The 23,452-nt window shown below is 37.5% G+C and overlaps 1 protein-coding gene across 7 annotated transcripts in view; it reads right to left on the reverse strand.

Annotated features, from left to right (window-relative positions):
* The window catches only part of RYR2 (ryanodine receptor 2), a 756,727-nt gene that overhangs the window by 459,920 nt on the left and 273,355 nt on the right, over positions 1-23,452 (reverse strand). For all 7 annotated transcript variants that reach the window (XM_032312097.1, XM_032312094.1, XM_032312091.1 and 4 more), the window contains exon 3: positions 3,969-4,073. In XM_032312097.1, the coding sequence (XP_032167988.1) occupies positions 3,969-4,073 (105 nt within the window). The remainder of the gene's footprint in view (positions 1-3,968; positions 4,074-23,452) is intronic.

Genomic DNA, 23,452 nt, shown 5'->3' on the forward strand with positions numbered 1-23,452 from the left:
TTCCCTCAAAGCCACAGAGTGAATACATGGCGGAGCTGATATTCTAAAATATTTCTCCAATTCTACAAAGCCCATCTATTGGCCCGTGCTATATATAAAACAAGCATACAAAATCAATCAGAAGAGTGAGAAGAGACAGATGGGTGTGGGTTCACAGACAGACAAGTTACACAGAACCACATAAACCCAGGGGGAGGACAGGAGTAACAGAAGCAAGGACGCCGATGTACCGAAGCCCAGGCAAAGTTCGCCCAAGGGGATGGGCACTGCTCCAGGGGTCATTTTCTCCTTGTTTTATGTGCATTATCTCCACCCACAAAATTTTAAAGGGTCTAAGAGCAGCTACTTGGATAAGTGAATCTTAGTATCTTTAATACTGATTTGATTTGAGTAAGAATAAAATCTAAATGATATTCAGTGGATATATACATATGATTTAGATCTGTCTGACTACACATTTTTTTTTATTAAACAGATGAAAATCTCGTTAGATAAAATCCTTCAGAATGCGTTTCTGCCACAAACGTATTAGTTATTTTACTAATAGTCACAATAAGCAACTCTACAGAATCAAAACTTCATAAATTAGGTAATATTTTTCCCTGATTCATCTTACATATACCCTTTTATTGTCAGTAATTTTCTTGATTTGTTTCAGCACAAGTGATGCCGGGAATTTCTCACTAGTTTCCTGAATCTTTATGAAAACCATGCATTTATTCAAAAAGAACCAAGAATATGAGCAAAATGGGTTAACCACAAAAAGAAAAGGCACGTTCTAGATGGGATTTTTTCCTTTATCATCATCAAATGTGTTCATATTACTATGCGTATATGACAACATTTTGGACATTAAAATAGTATTATGCAATTTACTGAATTACATAAATAATTTAGGAAGAATTGTGTTTTTTAAGAAAGGACAAGACTTGAGGCGCCTGGGTGGCTCAGTGGGTTAAGCCTCTGCCTTTGGCTCAGGTCATGATCTCAGGGTCCTGGGATCAAGCCCCGCATTGGGCTCTCTGCTCAGTGGGGAGCTTGCTTCCTCCTCTCTCTGCCTGCCTCTCTGCCTACATGTGAACTCTGTCTGTCAAATAAAATCTTCCAAAAAAAAAAAAAAAAGGACAAGGCTTTTTAAGTAAAGTTGATTATGAATGAGTTAGGGAATCGGGTAATACATGAGGTTGTGTTTGATACATTGGCAATTTGTAAGGGAGAAAAATGATTTCATGAAAATAAGCATTACTTGGCTGATATATGCCTTCCTCGTAAAAGTGGATCTTTCTTTTTTTTTTAAGATTTTATTTATTTATTTGACAGAGCACAAGTAGGCAGAGAGGCAGGCAGAGGGAGAAGCAGGCTCCTGCTGAGCAGGAGCTCCATCCCAGGCTCCACCCCAGGACTCTGGGATGATGACCTGAGCCAAAGGCAGAGGCTTTAACCCACTGAGCCACCCTAGTGCCCCAAGCGGATCTTTCTTTAAGCAAATCTACTGTCCACAGTTTAAGCTGGAGATGACAATTTGCTTGACATAGGTCAAGGTTGCCATAGATTCCTGTCATGAATTCAAAGCACAGCTAAGTAGGCTACGGATACGTATAAACTCCAAAAGACTTGACTCCTACAAATGCCAAAAACATCCAGGATAGCATATAATTAGACACGCTATTAAGCCAGCTTGCACTAGTACAAGTAAGATGGCTGCTAGCAGGGAGACCTTCTCTCCTTCTTGGTAAATACTCATGGCACCAAATCTGGTGTTCCCTAGCTAAGAGCACCCAGGGCTACCGCAGGATACCCTCAAATCACTGGGACCACCCTCACATCTCTTCAGGACTTCGCCTCTAGCATTATAGCTGAGGTCCACACTCATTAATTGACGCCTGTTCCAAAGTTGTTAAGTATTTTGGGTATCATTTCAGGGTATAATTCAAACTACTTTGATTTAGGAGTGCTTCTTTCTCTAAGATGTAGAATCCCCTTGAGCTAATGGACAGTGGTTTCCTCCTAAAAGTTAGTCATCTAAAAGTGACATTCAGATCAATGAAAGATGTCTTTTCCTTGCAGGAGATTCTTCTCAACTTATATTTTCTAATGAAATGTATGTCTTATGGTAGCTACGCTGGGCTTTGAAACATGCTGTTCCACACATCACATAAATTTCCACCTTAGAAACTGACAGAAACCTGCAGATGGGGAATAATTCAAAATAAAATACAGCTAGATTAGAATATTAGGGAGAGGATGCAGAAATCCTAATAAATATCTGAAAAACATAACTCCCAGTATTTCCATCATCCCAACACACAGAAAATTTAGAGCTTGCTTAATCCAACCTCATGATTTTAGGGGGACAAAACATCTTTTCAAAGATGTTAAATTTAGAAAATTTAGCTTAGCAATATAAAAATAAAATTTATGACCATTTCATGCATAAGCTGGTATCTACAGTGTAAGTAAAATGATAATACATACTTTCCTAGATGCTTAGGCAAAAGAAAAATGATTTTTCTTTTTAAAAATAGATTTGGGGTGCCTGGGTGGCTCAGTGGGTTAAAGCCTCTGCCTTCAGCTCAGGTCATGATCTCAGGATCATGGGATCGAGCCCCACACCAGGCTTTCTGCTTAGCAGGGAGCCTGCTTTCCCCTCTCTCTCTGGCTACCTGTCTGCCTACTTGTGATCTCTGTCTGCCAAATAAATAAATAAAATCTTTTTAAAAAAAAATAGATTTGAATTTCAAAGCTGACATGCCTCAGTGATGTTTAAAAATCCAAAGAGGTTATTCCAGGTACAGACAAAACTAGCTGAATTGAGAAATATTTTACTCCTATGTAAGCCTATTCTAAAAGCTTCATGTTGAAGAACAGAAATTTTAAAAACATTTTATATAGTTTAACACAGTAATTTCAAACTTCTTTGTAACCAAAAATGAACTTGAAAAGTTAAAACACATATATTTGGATCTTTTGTAAACTAAGTTGTTATTCTAATATAGAATAAAAATCCTAAAGTTTCTCCTTGATACTTACTAGTGTACTATCAACATTTAAAATGAATTAGAACTAAATCTTTCAAAATTATGAGGCTAATGAAAATATGTTACATCCTAATTGATCACTCATTTTCTGTTGAACTATGTGTTATTATTCTATGCTCTCACTTATCAAAACTGCAATAATGATTAAAAACCATAACAGTAACATAGACGCAATAATGGCAAGAGAAAATTTAAATTTCATTTAAACCATACATTGCAGTAATTTTAGTGCAAAAAAATAAACAAAAAACAAGAAACCAAAATTTGGCCATCTATCCTCTGCTTAATTCTAAACTTTAATGAACTGGTTAAAAATGAAAGTAGCCCAGAAATCAGTCATATCAAGTTACAGCATAGAAAAAATTTAAATTAACAAATCAGATTTCACAGAAAAATGTCTTCATAGGCGACAGAGTAAGAATTTCAATTTTCACAAGAAAATTCTTAGGTGTTTACAAAACTATAATTGATTAAAGACATATTGTTGTAATTTTATTACTTGAAATATACAAGTGCCATGAAATTTTACTTGCCATAAAGCAGCTTAGAACATAGGCACATGGTTAGAGGCATTTGAAAATGAAATAAAGGTTAACAACAAATAGCCAGGCATAAAGCAATTAATTAAGACAGTAACATTAACAGGCTCTGAAAATGTAAGAAAACACACAAATTGCTCAAAGAAAAATTCTGTTTAAGCCACAGACATAAGCATGAGGTTCAATGACACACATCACCTGGAGGCTGGATTTTTTTTTTTAAGTTCTTTAAGATATCACAGGTCTGCTGAATAAAGTAGAAAGTCAAACTTAAAGAAATTACAAGTAAAATTCGTTGACTTATTTCAGCACAAAGAAAATCTCCAATACCTATGAACAAAATCATTCATACCATCAAAATACTAGAAGTATACATAAATTAAGTACTTGCCCCTTCTGACTTCTCCACGGTGTTAGCCAGCATCTCCTGCAGGGCCCGGACAGAGAGAGACTGTTCCAGCACAAAGGTGCAGATGGAGAGGTCTGGGGGAACATTCTGTGTGGAAAGAGGAAAAGATACCATCATTGCTGCTGTCGCCACCACCATCATCAACATCATCATCATCAAGCAATCAGACCCAATTTACCTTATTGTGTATCAGTTTCCTTCATTAAAAAAAAAAAAGAGTACTTGTCAATTCTCTAGTATCAGTTCCAATATCATCAAAATATATTACCTTTGCTCACACTTAAACCATTTTTGAATTTATAGATAACGACAGCCAACATTTTATTGAGTGCCTGCCTACTCTCCTAGGCATTGCACTCAAAGCTTTATCAGTAACTCCTCTATGATTGTCCGTAAGGATTATTACTATCATTGTGTGTACAAGAAAACAGAGAAGTTAGGTGAATTTTCCAAAGTCACAATAACTAAATTCTTCAAGGCATTATTGAAAGGCCAGATTTTTTTGGACTCTCGAGCATTCTATTCTTTTTTTTTTTTTTTTAAGATTTTATTTATTTATTTGACACAGAGAGAGAGAGATCACAAGTAGGCAGAGAGGCAGGCAGACAAAGAGGGGAGGAAGCAGGCTCACTGCAGAGCAGAGAGCTCTATGCGGGGCTCGATCCCAGGACCCTGAGACCATGACCTGAACCAAAAGCAGAGGCTTTAACCCACTGAGCCACCCAGGCGCCCCTCAAGCATTCTATTCTAATCTACCACATAGTCAGCTGATTAAAAAATATAAAGAACAGAAAAATTCTTGCATTGAACTAATATTGAAGTTAAAAAAAATAGAAAACTGAATTAGTACAACAGAGCCTTTTACACAGGCTTCTCTTCATCCAGAAAGAAAACAATTACTTTGTTTTACTCAAGTTGGATACATGTTTGAGATGTAGCAATGTGATTTTCTGCTCTGTCCTGGGATGGATAGATGGATGGGTGGGTGGGTGAATGTATGTAAGTGTTGTTTTTCTCATTCATACTTTTCCCCTTCTCTTTCCTTCCTTTGAAACTCCCACTTCAAACAAAAATCCCATCAATTCTGAAAAACCCAAAAGATAACTATCAAGGTGGTGAAGGAAACAGGTAAGTGAGTTAGAACCATCCCAATCAGGAACAAGTATATTATCGTTCATGACTCTTTTTGCTTTAGATAACCAGGCCCCAGGAGGCAGTCCAACTGGGTCTGGGAAGATCCTCAAAGGAGGAATCTCTTAACAGAGTAACATTATAAACACATTAAACACTAAACGCAAGAGGGACAATGTCTCCTTCATAAAAAGAACATTAAGAGGACGAATTTGATAACCTGCTACAATGTATCAAAATTACAATTTTCAATTTCTAAGTGTTTATTAAACTGAACCACTACCATTAGAATGATTCCTATCAGCAGAGAATGATACATTATCATTTTAAGGCAAGATAAAGAGCTAGGGCTCCAGAATTAAAATTCTTCTGTGGATGAAAGGAACACGTCATCGTGGCCACTGGGGTTTCTCATATCCCACAAACCTCTCTGGCACCCATGTTTTGTTCTGCTCGGTTTTCTTTTCTTTTTTTTTTTTTTTAATTTATTTTTTATTTATTTTCAGCATAATAGTATTCATTGTTTTTGTACCACACCCAGTGCTCCATGCAATCCCTGCCCTCTCTAATACCCACCATCTGGTTCCCACCCCCCACCACCACTTAAAACCCCTCAGATTGTTTTTCTGAGTCCATAGTCACTCATGGTTCACCTCCCCTTCCAATTTCCCCCAATTCCCTTCTCCTAATTCCCCATGTCCATCATGCTATTTGTTATGCTCCACAAATAAGTGAAACCATATGATAATTGACTCTCTCTGCTTGACCTATTTCACTCAGCATAATCTCCTCCATTCCCGCCCATGTTGCTACAAAAGTTGGGTATTCATCCTTTCTGATGGAGGCATCATACTCCATAGTGTATATGGACCACATCTTCCTTATCCATTCGTCTGTTGAAGGGCATCTTGGTTCTTTCCACAGTTTGGCAATCGTGGCCATTGCTGCTATAAACATTGGGGTACAGATGGCCCTTCTTTTCACTACATCTGTATCTTTGGGTTTTATTTCTTTAATGAACTTTCCTTCTCTGGAATCCTCCATCTTCCTGTCATGGGCACAGCGAAATGTCTCTCCATTCCTCCTCAGACCACCTCAGCTAGTGGTCAAAACCAATTTCCAGATCTGGGCATAGCTACTGCCTTCCTAATCTGCAGTCAGCCAAACAAGGGCTTTCTCTCCAAAATCTCAGATAAGGGTGCCTGGGTGGCTCAGTGGTTAAAGCCTCTGCCTTCAGCTCGGGTCATGATCCCAGGGTCCCGGGATCAATCCCCGCATCGGGCTCTCTGCTCAGCGGGGAGCCTGCTTCCCCCACTCTCTCCACCTGCCTCTCTGCCTACTTGTGATCTCTCTCTGTCAAATAAAGATGTAAATCTTTAAAAAAAATTCAAAATCCTCAGATAAAAGACTGGATAAAAGATAAAAGCTAGGGACGAACCTCTCTCTTCCTTTCACATTTAGGAATAAATTCTTTTAAATTTAATTATCTCAGTTCTAGCTATATTATAATTTATCAGATGAAGACAAATGCTATTGGGCAAAAAATCTGATACTCAAAGAGTTTATTCCATTCTTATCCATTTTAAATGTTCAGGTTTGCAAGCTATACTCTGACCAACACTGCTGATAGAATCCTATGTTATTAAATGGTGTGCTAGTGAACCAATTTCTAAAAAAAAAAAAAAAAAAAAAATGCCTTGATTTGTAGCATTTGCCCATTTCTATGACATAAATAATAACTGCTGATTTCAAAGTCAAAGTTGATACATCAGCTTACAAAATTCCTAAATATGTAACACATAGCTCTCAGAAATCTATGAGAACTGTTCTCAGGGCACCACTGGACTGATTTCAGACCCCTATCCATTAATTGCTTGAGGATGACTATAAAATAACAGTTAAGAGCTTGGATTCTATAAATAGTTCCCAACACAATAATCCTGGCCTCACTACTTAATACCTGCTAACTTCTCTAATCTTTGCTTCCTTCCCTGGAAAATGATACAGTAATTATAATAACTCTATCATCCCCATAGACTTGCTGTGAAACATAAATGAGATAATGTAAGTGAAGAGCTTTTCACAGTGTCAAGAACATAACAAGAAATCAAAATAAGGGAGCCACTATCCTTATTTTTGCATATTATCCTTTCTCTCTGTGGCACTAATGAAGTACCACTCATTTCTTAAAACTGATTCTTAAATGGACTCTACTTTGAAGAAACAGTGTTTGAAAACATACATCAATAATCATGCACTGGTTCATAATATCCCAAATATTCTACTATTTTCAAGAAAAGGTCATTTTTGGCCAAGCTCATATACTGAACGTAAATTTTTTCATGCTTCACTTTGCTCAAAATGTTAAAATATGGATCACTATACCAGCTTGCATTTATTTTAAAGATCCTTGAAAAACACATGGATTTGGAACGAATTAATCCTGCCACACGAATTTCATGTTGCCATAGATGTACATGCCCATTACGAGATATTTTTCTAGATAGTGGGAGTCAGCAAGAGTAAACAGACAATCCATAGAGGCAACTGCCTCTCAAAGTCTCAACCCACTTTCTTCTGACCCATCTTCCTCTTCTCCCTCTCTCTTTGCCCTTCTCCTCTTCAAAATATGCACAGATGTCAGAGAAAAGCTGAGCGGGAATAAAATTTTGTTTACCCCTTTTAGGAAAATGTGAAACAATGCATCAGAGCTCTATAGTATTACCTTTTTGTTTCGCTCTAAAGAAAAATGGTCTGGTTGTTTTAGGCAACAGAATCATTACCCTAACTCGTGACCTTTCAAAGTGAACTACCAAAAGTATTCCTTAATTTAGATGAGGGTTTCTTCAAATAACCTTGAATGTTTTATAGTTAAACTATACTATGGCATTTATGTCAAGCCTCAGTTCCCACTCTCCAGAAATAAAATTAAGTCAGGGGAAAATAAAGGGTATCATTCATTCATTAATGACCAACTAAATGGCCAGAAATCAAAACGACTCCTAACACCAGGCACAAGAAATACAGTGTAACATTCTATAAACTTCTGGAATAAGAGGTCCGACTCACAAACATTTGCAAGCTGTCACCTTGTCCATCACCTTTTATTTTTTGAATCAACTCTTCCTGCAACTAAGAAATTGAAGTTTTCCAACTTCAATATAAAAGAGCATTGCTTGTCCTTACAATGAAGGTACTCCTAAATTGTAAAAAGCAATGCTTAGGCTGTATGCTTTTACATTATTAAGTGCTTCAAAATGGACTACGTAAGAATCTTAAAGAAATACAACACAGCAGGTATGCCTGTCTGCATCTTAACTGTTATCCATAACATTTATTTTCCTGCAAAATTAAGTCAGAGAAAGTGCTTCCAACTAAATATCTACCTACGCTGCCCAGAACAGTACCCAAAGCAAGCAGGCAAAAGGTTAGTACTACTCTTCACGTGGGACAACCCCAATTTTATCGAGACATGTACTTCCCTAAGAGTAACAAACCAGAAGCTAGCAACCTCGCTATGGAAATTTTCTTCCTTTTAAAACACAACAGTGGTCATCTTTCTCCTCTGCCTGACAGTTCCCTAGACCTAAGGGGAGAAAATTCTCAAGAAGAACCTCAGCATTTGGCTTTGTTGGCACTGGAGAGTCTGAATGAAATCAATTAGGTTTCCAGCTGAAGTATCCATCAAACCATTTGGCTTCCAAGGATATAACTGCCTAACCCGTTTGAAAACCATTTGAAACATGCCATCACCTTAAATGAACTGCATCAGATAATTTGGGACTACAGAAGTCACAGATCATCTCTCTCGTTATCACTGTATAAAAATTGCATAGTAACTAACCACTCTATTTTAGCATCTCCATACCTTTGCTCAAGCTTTTCCTCCTTTAGCCTACAATACCCATTTCAAGTCTCGAACTATGGAAAATCCTTCATGTTTTCCAACTATGGAAAATCCTTCATGATGTAAATAAAATTACATAACAAAACATTTTCCCTATTGAAAATTCAAACAATAACAAAGGACAGAAAACTCTCTTTCCAAATTTATATTCATTCTCCCTTATCTTCCCTCCCAGGCATCACCAACTGGAGTTTGATGACCTGTTGGATGTGCACATTTTCAGGTCTTTTTCTAGCATTTACATGCATATGTGCATATACAAATATATGGAATAGCTTTTCCCATTAATGGGCTCACCTTGTACAAATTACATATATTATAAATTACTAATTGTTTTAGAGATCATTGTCTATTAGTAGATCTTTATCTACCTCATTATTCATGACTGCTAGAGGATCTAGATATACTATATTCCTCCTGAAGATTGGTTCAAGTTCTCTGCCATCTAACACTGTTATTCAACTTGAATCCTCACCCTCCCAACAAAAGAAGGTGCTCACTGTTTCCTTGAGTTGACCTCAAGCTCTGAGTCCATCTATATCTGGAAAATTAAGCAAATCTGCCTAAAGGGATACCAGTAGGTACAGCTCTAATGATCTCTAACAGATCTCTACTTATTCCTAGACTCCTAATACAAAGACAAATTAACTTACCTTTTTGCTATATCTTCCTTCTGTTTTTTATTTAATTTTTTTCAGTGTTCCAAGATTCATTGTTTATGCACCACACCCAGTGCTCCATGGAATATGTGCCCTCCTTAACACCCACCACCAGGCTCACCCAACCCCCAAACTCCTTCCCCTCCAAAACCCTCAGTTTGTTTCTCAGTGTTCTCAGTCTCTATTGGGTATTTACCCCAAAGATACAGATGGGAGTTAAAAGAAGGGCCACCTGTAACCCAAAGTTCCTAACAGCAATGGCCACAGTAGCCAAACTGTGGAAAGAGCCAAGATGCACTTCAACGGACGAATGGATAAAGAAGATACAGTACATATATACTATGGAGTATGATGCCTCCATCAGAAAGGATGAATACCCAACTTTTGTATCAACGTGGACGGGACTGGAAGAGATTATACTGAGTGAAGGAAGACAAACCACCAGACACTGCAGTGTCTTTCTTTCTTTCTTTTTTTTTTTTTTAAAGATTTTGTTTATTTATTTGACAGAGAGAGATCACAAGTAGGCAGAGAGGCAGGCAGAGAGAGAGAGAGGAGGAAGCAGGCTCCCCGCTGAGCAGAGAGCCCGATGCAGGACTCGATCCCAGGACCCTGAGATCATGACCTGAGCCGAAAGCAGCGGCTTAACCCACTGAGCCACCCAGGTGCCCCCTGCAGTGTCTTTCAAACGTGCTCCATATAACCTGTAGGGTAACTCAGATATCTCAAAATGTATTTTGAAAATTAATGGGGTATTAAATCTTCACAATTTGACAGCACAGGGAAATGAATAAGTCACCGCATCTGAGGACACGGGATTCAGGTCCAGCATGGAACTACCCAAGGAATTTCAGATAAATCAGTCTGAGCTTTCCCATCTATTAAGTGGTAAAATATTTAACACATTTTGAAGAACTGTTTCTGACGTTCAAATAAGAAAATCAATGCATTATCAACCAGAAATCACCAATAAAATATAATTTTATCTGCCTAATTTAAGAAAAACCTAAATCGTGTAGAAAGCTCAGAATCGACAAGATGTAAATTAAGAGAAAAGCTATTCTTCTATGAAGAAATATGAAGACAGTATATTTTAGAGTACAGCAGATGGTCTGAGGTTGAGACAGATTTGTTTGTGCTCAGCCACACATCTGCTCAGCGGCCTTTGGCAAGGCACTGTAACCATGGAAGGTCAACTTCTCCATGAACCGTGGAAGTACCAAACTGGATCTTCTCCAAAAGATAAAGCTTGTTTGATTGTTTTTTCAAGTTGCCAAGTATAAGCATGAACCAGACAAAATTTCACCTACCATATGGGGGAATAATGTTCTTTAAAACATGTATGTATTTGGTCACCTGGGTGGCTCAGTAGGTTAAGCCTCTGCCTTCAGCTCAGGTCCTGATCGCAGAGTCCTGGGATCGAGCCCGCATCGGGTTCTCTGCTCAGCAGGGAGCCTGCTTCCTCCTCTCTCTCTCTCTCTCTGCCTGCCTCTCTGCCTACTTGTGACCTCTCTCTGTCAAATAAATAAGTAAAATCTTTAAAAAAATTTTCTATATCCTACCATTCCAATAAAATTATGCTTTTGTATCCCATTCACTTACATAAAATACTGTGGGAAGAAGTATCAAAAAGAATATAAGGAAAATCTTAGTTGACTTTTTCCTCTTTATAGATCTTTAAAACTCCAGTGCTAACATTTCACCCTATTTCCAGCCTGACAATACGGTTATTACAAGACCATCACGCTTTCCCATGGGACTTTACAATACTGAGTTTGTTTGCTTTTATGTTTGTTTTGTCAAGTTCTTCTCCCCTTCATCCCACTTTGCACCACAGATTAACAAGAAACTGCCTTAGGGAAAGAAATACTTATCCTATGTAAATGAATTCTTTTAGATGAGGTTTTTTGTATTTTTTTTTTTTTTTTAACCAAGCTTAATGTACTTGTAATGGATGAAACCAGTATGTCTGGGTTTTCCAAGGTCTAAAGCCTTCAAATCTCTTCAGAAAAACTCAAGTCATTCCACTTGGTATTCCTGACAACAGAGGTCCAGGTGGGGAAGGATCTATTAGCAGGTTTAAATGACTAGTAATGAGTGTAAACCACCACTACCTACAGCCATAATCCTGGCAATTCAGCAGTTCATTAGGACAATCCCAAGTGAATTAGAAGGGTTTCCCAGGATCTGCACAGTGTTCATTTCGCCCACTGGCACACATCTTTTTATACAATGTATAAACATAATACTGAATATAATATTAGGTAGATACACCAACCTATCTCATTTTTACAATTATTTTCACACTGACATGACTCAGATGTGTCAGTGCAAATCCGAGGTACACTAGTTTGACATCCCATCATGCATCACATCTCCTATTCTAATATCACCACAGGAGTATTGTCTCAGGTCAAAACTGGTCACACACCTTGAGTGGAAGCCACTGTTGGTGATAACATAAGTACATGATATTTTGAAAGCAAAACCCTCAAAAGAAAACCAGAGGAGAGACTTCTGCTATGAATTAAGCCTCAGTATGAAGGTATCTTAAAGATCACACATGCCACTCATAGTTCGCTGGCTCTAGCCCCCTGGTTCTAAAATTTGCTAAGTCAAACTGTCTTATCAGTCACAATCTTGATAACGGCCTAATTCTCTAGACTCTAGGTAATGGCCCAGTTATGTAATTTGCATTTAAAACACATCATTTCTAGTCCACTAGTACATCATGATGATGTTCTAGGAATGTGGGCTCCAAATTAAAAGAATCTATTTTGAAAATGATTTATTATTTGTCAGAGAGCGAGCGAGCATGCAAGGAGGGGGCAGGGAGGGAGAGGGAGAGGCAGCCTCCCCGCAGAGCCACGAGCCTGATGCGGAACTCAATCCCAGGATGCCAAGATCATAACGTGAGCTGAAGGCAGACACTTAACCAACTGTGCCACCCAGGTGTCCCTTAAAAAAAATCTATTTCAAAGGCCATGATCTCACCACTAAATTCAGAGAGTTTAGAGCTACTTGCATAAATATATAGGTAAATGGATGAATAAATTCCACAATAAAAACCACAAGAATAAATAAATTCCTGCAAATATTGGAGACACTGCTCTAGTGCAAGTCACCACAGATTATTCTGGAGCAGTTTCCCTCTACGCAAAAGAGATTTTTTAACGAATTAGCAAAATACCTATATGCTCATTACATATGCACTAAGGAAGTGGCATTGTTGTGACAGTAAGTACACAGTAATAACTTAGACAAAACTACTGTGAGCTGCAAGTGTTTGGTAAATGTTAGAATCAGTGACATCTCAGCCTTGCTCCATGTTAAAATCCCAGTGAAGCAGACAGAAAAATACCATATGACTTTACTTATATGAGGAAGCTAAGAAACAAAACAAATAATCGTATGGGGGGAAAATGAGGTAAACCAAGAAACAGGCTCTTTTTTTTTTTTTTTAAGGAAACAGACTCTTAACTCTAGAGAACAAACTGATGGTTACTACAGGGGACATGAAGTGGGAGATGGATTATACAGGTGATGGGAATTAAGGAGAGCACTTTTGGTGAGCACTGGGCATTGTAAATGTTGAATCCTTAAATTCTACTACACTTGAAACTCATGTTATACTGTATTTACCTAATATACAGTGAATTTAAATAAAAACTAAAAAAAAAATAATAATTTTTTTAAAAAGTGCTCAAACCTGGTAGATCCTCCAGTAAAAATTTCTTGTTATTTTTATTATGTAAGTCACCATAAAATACATCATTAATTTTTGATGCTGTGTTCCAAGATTTATTGTTTAAATCCAGTGAAAATTTCTGTTGATTAACAGTGCTGTCTCCAGGAAGTACTGACAGGCTCACTGCTTGAAAGTACTTGGGGAAAAAACAAATTTTATCATAACTAGGTCAACCTAATTATCTGTCATATGACCTTTTGCTACAATAATCACAGTCCCTGGTCTCATAATCTGCTAAAAGAAGAGGAAAGAATGCACACAAACTTGTGAAAAGGGCAATCAACAGATTCTGAAATTATTCAGAGCTCCACAGTAAGAAAGGAAATAAAAACCAGAAAGGAGACTTACGGCTTCCACATCAAGTTATGTAGGCAATAAGATGATGTCTGCACATTTAATTAATTATGTAACAGTACAGATTTATTCAGGCTTAATCATACAAATACCAACCATCTCACCCGTAGGTATCTCATTCCATGAAAATGTGCTGGATGATTTTATCTAAATTAATTTAAAATGGCAAGAGCTAAATTAATTGCTCAGCATCAGTCTGAACAAATCAAGCTAGAATGAACTCAGTAACATCACCTGGAACCTCAAAACTAGAACTCCAAGCAAATACAGACAGAGACATTCAGCACCAGGAAATTCTTCCGAGGAATTCTGCTAGCATGGAATTTCTCTACAGTTTCAAGAATGTAAAATAAATAAAACCATGTAGAAACAATTATGTAAATGATAATACACTATCCTTTTTTTTTAAAGATTTTATTTATTTATTTGATAGAGAGAGATCACAAGTAGGCAGAGAAGCAGGCAGAGAAAGAGGAAGGGAAGCAGGCTCCCTGCTGAGCAGAGAGCCCGATGCGGGACTCCATCCCAGGACCCTGAGATCATGACCTGAGCTGAAGGCAGCGGCTTAACCCACTGAGCCACCCAGGCACCCCGATAATACACTATTTGAGTGTTCTCTGCATCCTAGGTCCTAATTCTCTGCATCCTAGGTCCTAATTCTCATCAAGACCCTACCAGGGATGTAGTAGTATCCCCGCTTCATAACTGCGTAAATGGGGAACCAGGAAAGTCAATAACTTGATCTAAGCAGAAACTATTGACAGGAATATCTGCTTAGTCTAAAAGCCATACCACGTTGCCACTCCCAAGGTAACATCAGCCTGGTTCTTGGCTGTTTGGTTTTTCCATCCATTTGTGATGGCAATTATTGCTTATAAATTAAACCTAACATGACCGTGTTCACACTCTAATTATACACAGAAGCAGAGTCAGGAGTGACCCGAACTCTAGGACTTGGGCTTGTGGGATATTTTAAAAGCTTGAAACCTGGTATGAGCCCTTCTGGGAACATGTTAGCAGGAGTAAAACTGTAGTAAGACCTTAAAATAATGATCCTTATGGGGATATTTGGACACGGGGATCTTTTCCTTGTCTGAAGAAGACAGGACTTCTAACCACTTTGATAAGAGATACCGTATTTTCTAGCTGATGAGAGGAGTATATAGCAGAATTTAAAAAGCTAAGTCAGGGGAAGTTAGAGAGGAGAAGGGAGTTGGGGGAAATTGGAAGGGGAGGTGAACCATGAGAGACTATGGACTCTGAAAAACAATCTCAGGGTTTTGAAGGGGCGGGGGGTGGGAGGTTGGGGTACCAGGTGGTGGGTATTATAGAGGGCACAGATTGCATGGAGCACTGGGTGTGGTGCAAAAATAATGAATACTGTTATGCTGAAAATAAATAAAAAAAATAAAACAAACAAACAAAAAAGCTAAGTCAGGGTAGATACTTTAGGTAAGTAACACAAAATTGAAACTGAAGCTGTTTTGATGAAATTTAACCCTGACATGATGTTAAGTGATCTGGACATACTTTAGAGATCAATTAATCCATATACACTATAAACATCCAGCAGAAGATAACAGAGTACAGATACAATTTGGATAACCAAAAATTCCCTCTTGCTTAACATGTATTTTGGTTCAGAAGGGGTAAGTAACACAAAGAAATTAGAGGATATTTTAGGAAGATGACTCTAGCAGCTGGGTACTTGATAAATTAGAGCCACAGTGTGATACTTTTTGATATTCAAGAATCTATTCAAAGAAGATAAAATGGTTGATAAGCTACATTAAAAACAAAAATAATGGGGACTTCCTCATGTGGCTGAGTGTGGAGGTTAACTAATCTCCCTGAAAAGCAAGGTGGATAAAATTTAAACAAACTTTCAGAGCTGTGGGACTTAACCAAAGGCATTAAAAATATATGTGACAAACTTCCATACTTGAAAACTGTTGAACTTCAGGTAAAAACAGTCCATGAGTTCATGGTGTGTCTCCAGGCTTCTTTCATCTCCCCTCAGCTCAGCCACTGTTGGTTTTCTGCCAGACTGTGGCATGGGGTGATTTGTGAGGACCAAAAGCTGTACCGCATCCTGGAGGGGAGCTCACCTGATTCAAAGTAGATGTCATGCATGCTACCTTGTGTGTGAAGTTACACTTTCCAGCAAGACCTGACAGGTTTTCTAGCCTGACTTAGAGTGTACAAGATGCATGCAGAGAGGGACAGAGGGAGATAACCCTAAGATCATGACCTGAGCAGAAATCAAGAGTTGGACACTTAACTGAACACTTAATCCTTAACTGACTGAGAACCCCCAGATGCCCCCAACTCAGTATATTTCTGAATGAAATAACAAGCACGCAAAATAGATCCAAGCTATTCACGGACTCCGGGTTAATCTGGAGTGGCGTGTGCCCAAAGAGACACCAAAAACCCAGCACAAAATAAATCCAAAGCAGAGCTCAAATGACCCAAACTTACTCACTTCTCTACCCACACACAGGTCCATCTGCAGAGAACAGAACCCTTGCTGCTCAAAGTATCTGGGTGCAACCTCTGTGCAGTCATTGCCCTAACTCTAAGACATTGCATGAACAGGGCAACTTCTAGGAATCAGGGTTTAAACAAAAAGAAGAAAAAAAAAATTGGATAAGTCACATCAGTGTCAAAACATCACAGGGGAGAAAGATTTCACAGATTCAGCCCAGGCAAGTCGCTGAAAAAAGAAAAGACAAATAAAACTAACACCACCACTACCTCGAATTGGGGAAAGGTCAAAATTTATTCTTCCTAAAATATTCTATCTTTAAACCCCCCCAAAAATGTGCCATAGGCAAAAAAACAAAAAACAAACAACAACAACAACAACAACAAAAATAAAGCAAAAATGACACCAGTAAAATGTACCAATACTGAGGTGTGGGGGGGGGGGGGGGGGAATAAGTCAAGACAAACTGCCTCTGAGTGTTTCCAGATATTACAGTTAGCAGAGAAAGTCTTCAAAGCAACATTAAAACATAAATATATTTAAAGAACTAAAGGAAGCCATGTTTAAACAAATAAAGGAAAGTGCTTTAATAATGAAACAACAAATAAAAATTCTCAATAAGGATACAGGAATTTCACAAAGAGAATCAAGTGGAAATTCTGGATTTGAGCATACTAACTCTAATAAACATACTAGAGGGTCTCAACACCAGATTTGAGCTAAAAGGAGAATCTGTGAACTTAAAGTTATCAATCAACAGAAATTATTCAATCATTTGTGAACAAAGAAAAAAATGGTAAAAAAAAATTAACAAATTAACAAAATTAACAAACCTCAAAAATCTCTCAAAATGCATCAATATACATGTAATGAGTCCCATTATTGTCCCAGGATAAAGGGAAAAGACCAGAAGATAGATAGATATACAGACAGATAGATGCTTTAGTTAACATACAGTGTAATATTAGGTTCAGGTGAACTGTACCTACTCTGGAAAACCGTACGAAAGTTCCTCAAAAAGTTAAAAATAGTGGGATTATGGACATTGGGGAGGGTATGTGCTTTGGTGAGTGCTGTGAAGTGTGTAAACCTGGTGATTCACAGACCTGTACCCCTGGGGATAAAAATATATGTTTATAAAAAATAAAAAATTAAAAAAAAAAAGTTAAAAATAGAACTACTTTAGCATCCAGTAATTGCACTACTACGTATTTACTCAAAGGATACAAAAATCCTGATTCGAAAGGTTACATGCACCCTGATGTTTGTAACAACATTATATACAATAGCCAAATCATGGAAATAACACAAAGGTCTATCAACTGATGAATGGATAAAGATGATGCAGTGTACACACACACACACACACACACACACACACACACACACAGAGGAATATTACTCAGCCATAAAAAGAATGAAATCTTGTCATTTGCAATGATGTGGGTGGAGCTAGACAGTGGGATGCTGAGCAAAATAAGTCAGAAAAAGATAAATACCATGATTTCACTCATATATGGAATTTCAGGAACAAGATGTAGTTGAAGAAACAATGGCCAAAAACTGCTAAAATTCTAGGGGAAAAAACTAGTTGACGTAGCCACACATTCAAGAAAAATCGCAAGTAGGATAAATACAAAGAAATTCATACCTGGACACAACATAATCAAACTGTGAAGGAAGGAAGGAAGGAAGGAAGGAAGGAAGGGAGGGAAAGAAAGAAAGGAGGGAAGGGAGGGAGAGAGAAAGAAAGAGGAAGGGAGGAGAAGGAAAGAAGAAAGGAAGAAAAGGGGAGAAAGAAAACCTCTAAAGCAGCAAGAAAAAAATTACTCATCACATACAATGTAGAATCAGTATGATTAACTTCTGACTTATCATTTGAGATGAGGTCAGAAGACAGTGGACGTATTCAGACAGCTGAAAAAAATGTAAATTCAGAAGTCAATACCCAGCTAAATTACTTTGCAAATATGAAGTAAAATAAAGACATTCCAAGATAAACACGGATGGAGAATGTATTGCTACCACTGCTGACTTACACGGAATGGTAGAGGAAGTCCTTCAGGAATTTTCATAAAATCTGAAGAAAGAAATAAAAAGCACCAGAAAGGGGCACTTGGTGCCTCAATGGGTTCAACCTCTGCCTTTGGCTCAGGTCCTGATTCCAGGGTCCTGGGATGGAGCTCTCTGCTCAGCAGGGGGCCTGCTTCCCTTCCTCTCTCTCTGCCTGCTTCTCTGCCTACCTGTGATCTCTGTCTGTCAAATAAATAAATAAAATATTAAAAAAGAAAAGAAAAGAAAAGCACCAGAAATAAATATATATATAAGTACATATTTATCTTACATAAATATACATATGTATATAGCCCATATATATATGGGCTAATGTAAAAGATTCTAGAAATATTGTTCTCGTTTTATCAAGTAACTTCTTTTTTTTTTTTTTTAAAGATTTTATTTATTTATTTGACAGAGAGAGATCACAAGTAGGCAGAGAGGCAAGCAGAGAGAGAGAGAGAGGAGGAAGCAGGCTCCCTGCTGAGCAGAGAGCCCGATGCGGGACTCGATCCCAGGACCCTGAGATCATGACCTGAGCCGAAGGCAGCGGCTTAACCCACTGAGCCACCCAGGCGCCCTCAAGTAACTTCTTTAAAGACTGTAGGAACAAGAAGAAAAAAATCTAAGCCCATACTTAGAATGAAGAAAAGAGTAAAGATCAGAGCATAAATAAATGACAGACTAAAAAGACATAGTAATGATCAATGAAACTAATGTATAAAAGGATAAGCAAAATAAGCCAAACTTTCAAGCCAACTATCCCCCCGAAATAAAATTGTAAATGGAAGAGGAATTATTACAACTGATATTAGAAATACTACAAAAAATAAAAATTAGAGGTTACTATTAACCATTATAAACCAACAAATTGGATAGCTAAGAAGAAATGGTTGAATGCATAGAAACATACAACCTATCAAGAATGAGTCATAAAGAAATAAAAAATCATACCAACCTTACATATGGTATATAAACAATGAATCTTGGAAAATGAAAAAAATAAAAATTAAGATGTTAAAAAAAAAAAACAAACCTCATAGCAACCCAATTACTATAGAAAGCAGGATTTTGTGTGTGCTTGAATAAGCTTTTAATTTTTTAAAACCTTGGTATATTTAATATGTAAGCTCAATTTCAATATTTACTACATTAGTCTTTATTTCAAAAAAGTTAAAGATAGAGTTTACTGTAAGAGATATTAGATATGAATCTAAATTTCATAAACATGTCTTGATCATTTTTGGCCAAAAAGTCTTTTCATTAGCTTTTTTTTTTTTTTTTTTTTTAAACTAGTAACATGATTGAAGGACTCCTATCTTGGAATAAAGGAAGTGTTAACTCTACATTTTCTTGCTACTGTTAGCTTCACACACTTTTAAAAATACTTTTCACTCCAGTGCGGTTAGCATACAGGGCCATATTAGTTTCAGGTGTACAACAGAGTGATTCAAGAGTTGCATGTATCACTCAGTGCCTACCAAGTGTACTCTTAATCCCCTCAACTACTTCACCCATCCCCCACCCCCCACCTACCTCCCCTCTGGTAACCATGTGCTTGTCATCTATAGTTAGGAGCCTGTCTCTTAGTTTATCTCTCTTTTCCCCTTTGTTCATTTGTTTGGTTCCTTAATCTCACCTATGTGAAATCATACAGTACTTATCTTTTCTGACTGGCTTACTTTGATTAGCATCATACTCTCTAGATCCACCCACGTTGTTGCAAATGGCAAGATTCCATTCTTTTTTATGGCTGAACAATACTCTTTTTTGTTTCCAAAGTTTGGGGCTTTGGCAAATAATGCTGCAATAAACATAAGAGTGCATGTATCCCTTCAAATTAGTGTATTCATATTCTTTGAGTCAGTATCCAATAGTGTGATTATGGGATCATATGGTAGTTCTATTTTTAATTTTTTGAGGAACAGCCATACTATCTTCCACAGTTGCTGCACCAGTCTGCATTCCTGCCAACAGTGCACAAGGGTTTCTTTTTCTCCACATCCTCACCAACACTTGTTGTTTCTTGGGTTTTTGATTTTAGTCATTCTGGAGGAGATGATACCTCATTGTGGTTTTGATTTGAAATTTCGTCTTGATGAGTGCTGTTGAGTATCTTTTCATGTGTCCGACGTCTATAAGTCTTCTTTAGAGAAACGTCTGCTCATTTATTTAATTATATTATTTGGGGGCCTTTTGGTATGGAGTTGTTCAAGTTCTTTATTCTGGATACAAATCCTACATTCTGGATACAAAGCCTTTATCAGATACGTCATTTGCAAAATATCTTCTCCCATTCAGCAGGTTGTCTTTTAGTTTTGTTGTTTGCTCCTTTTGCTGTGCAGGAGCTTTTGTATTTTGACTTAGTCTCAATAGTTTATTTCTGCTTTTGTTTCCCTTGCCTCAAGGACACAGATCTACAAAGATGTTGCTGTGATGGATGTCAGAGAAGTTATTGGCTGTGCTCCCCTCTAGGATTTTCATGGCTTCAGGCCTCACATTTAAGTCCTTAATCCATTTTGAGTTTATTTTTGTGTCTGGTGTCAGAAGGTGATCCTGTTTCATTCTTTTGCACGTAGCTTATCCAGTCTTTGCAACATCCTTTACTAAAGAGACTTTCCTTTTCCCATTGAATATTCTTCTTCTTTGTCAAAGATTAACTGACCATATAACTGTGAGGTTATTTCTGGGCTCTTTATTCTGTTCCATTGATCTATACGTCTATTGGCATGCCAGTACCACAATGCTTTGATGAGTAGAGCTTTGCATTACAACCTGAAGTCTGGAATTGTAATACCTCCGTTTTCTTTTTCATAATTGCTTGGCTATGCAGGGTCTTTCATGGTTTCACTGCAAATTTTAGGATTATTTGTAGTTTTGTGAAAAAAAAAAATCTATTGGCATTTTGATAAGGATTGCATTAAACCTGTAGACTGCTTTTGGGTAGTATAGACATATAAACAGTATTTGTTCTCCTAAACCATGAGAGTGGAATGACTTTCCATTTCTTTATACCCTCTTCCATGTCTTTCAACAGTGTTTTATGGTTTTCATAGTCCAGGTCATTCACCCCTTTGGTAGGCTTATTCCTAGGTATCATTATTTTTGGTGCAATTGTAAATGGTATTGATTTATTTTCTGTTTCTGGTGCTTCATTATTGGTATATGGGAATACAACAGATGTCTGGACATTGATTTTGTACACTGAAATCTTACTGAATTCGTTCCAGTAGTCTTTTGTTGGGAGTTTTTAGGGTTTTCTATATAGAGCACTATGTCATCTGTAAATAAAACTTTTACTTCTTCCTTACCAATCTGAATGCCTTTGGATGTTGTCTAAGCACTGTAGCAAGAACTTCCAGAACTATGTTAAATAAAAGTAGTGAGAGTAGACATTCTTGTCTTGTTCCTGACCTTAGGTGGGGGAAAGATGTCAGTTTTTCCACATTGAGTATACCGTTGGCTGTGGGTTTTTCAAACATAGTCTTTATTGTGTTGAAATATGGTCTCTCTAAACCTATTTTGTTGAGGGTTTTTTATCATGAATAATGTTCTACTTTGCCAAATGCTTTTTCTGCATCTATTGAAATGATCATATGGTTTTTCTCCTTTCTTTTTTGGTGTGATATATCATGTTGAAAGATTTGCAAATATTGAGCCATGCTTGCAACCCAAGATAAATCCCACTCCATCATAGTGAATAATTTTATTAATGTATTGTTGGATTGGGTTTGTCACTATTTAATTAAGAAGTTTTGCTTCCATGTTCATCAGGGATATTGGCCCATAGTTTCACATTTTTGGTGGTGTCCTTATCTGGTTTAGTTGCAGGGTAATGCTGGCCTCATAGAATGCATGCAGAAGTTTTCCTTCCTTTTGTTTTGGAGTAGTTTGAATAGTTATTAATTCTTGAGATGTTTGGTAGAATTTACCTGTGAAGCCTGGACTTGTTTATCAGGAGTTTTTTGATTACCAATTCAATGTCATTTTCTATTTCTTCTTGCTTCATTTTTGGTAGGTTTTATGTTTCTAGAATTTGTCCATTTCTTCTAGGTTGTCCAATTTGTTGGCATATAATTTTTCATAAAATTCTCTTACAACTCTTGTTTCTCTGTGGTGCCCATTGTTATTTCTCTTCTTTGATTTTTTTGTCCTTTTTTTTCCTTCTTCTTGTTGAGTGGGACTAGAGGTTTATCAATTTTGTTGATCTTGTCAAAGAACCAGCTCCTCAAAACCATTGATCTGGTTTTTGTTTCTGCTTGTTTTTGTTTTTTAGTTTTGATACCATTTATTTCTGCTCTAATCTTTACTACTTACTTCCTTCTGGGGTTTTAACGGTTTTTGTTGTTCTTCTTTTTCTAGCTCCTTTAGGTGTAAGGTTAGGTTGTTTTGAGATTTTTCTTGCTTCTTGCAGTAAGCCTGCATTACTATAAACGTCCCTCTTTTTTTTTTTTTAAGATTTTATTTACTTGACAGATAGAGATCACAAGTAGGCGGAGAGGCAGGCAGAGAGAGAGGAGGAAGCAGGCTCCCCACTGAGCAGAAAGCCCGATGCGGGGCTCGATCCCGATCATGACCCGAGCCGAAGGCAGAGGCTTTAAGCCACTGAGTCACCCAGGTGCCCCAATCAGCAAGGCACTTACTTTTTTCTAAAGATTTACTCATTTATTTTAGAGAGTGAGGACAAGCTAGGGGAGGGACCCAGGGAGAAGGAGAGAGAGAGAGAGAGGACTCAAGCGGACTCCCTTCTGAGTGCAGAGCCCAACGCAGGGCTTGATCCCAGGACCCTGAGATCATGAGTCAGACGCTTAACCAACTGAGCCACACAGGTGCCCCCTATAAACTTTCCTCTTAAAACTGCTTTTACCACAACCCAAAGATTTTGTACCATTGTGTATTCATTTCCATTTCTCTCCATGTAATTTTTGGTTTCTCCTTTCATTTCTTGGTTGACCCACTCATTATTTAGTAGCATGTATTTAACCTCCATGTATTTCTGGCCTTTCCAGATTTTTTCTTTTGATTGATTTCTAGTTTCATAGTGTTGTGGTCAGTAAAGAAACATGGTATGACTTCAATCTCTTTTCCATTTGTTGAGACTTCTTTCGTAGCCTAATGTGATGC

This window comes from Mustela erminea, chromosome 14, assembly GCF_009829155.1.
Source record: "Mustela erminea isolate mMusErm1 chromosome 14, mMusErm1.Pri, whole genome shotgun sequence".
Lineage (NCBI taxonomy): Eukaryota > Metazoa > Chordata > Mammalia > Carnivora > Mustelidae > Mustela > Mustela erminea.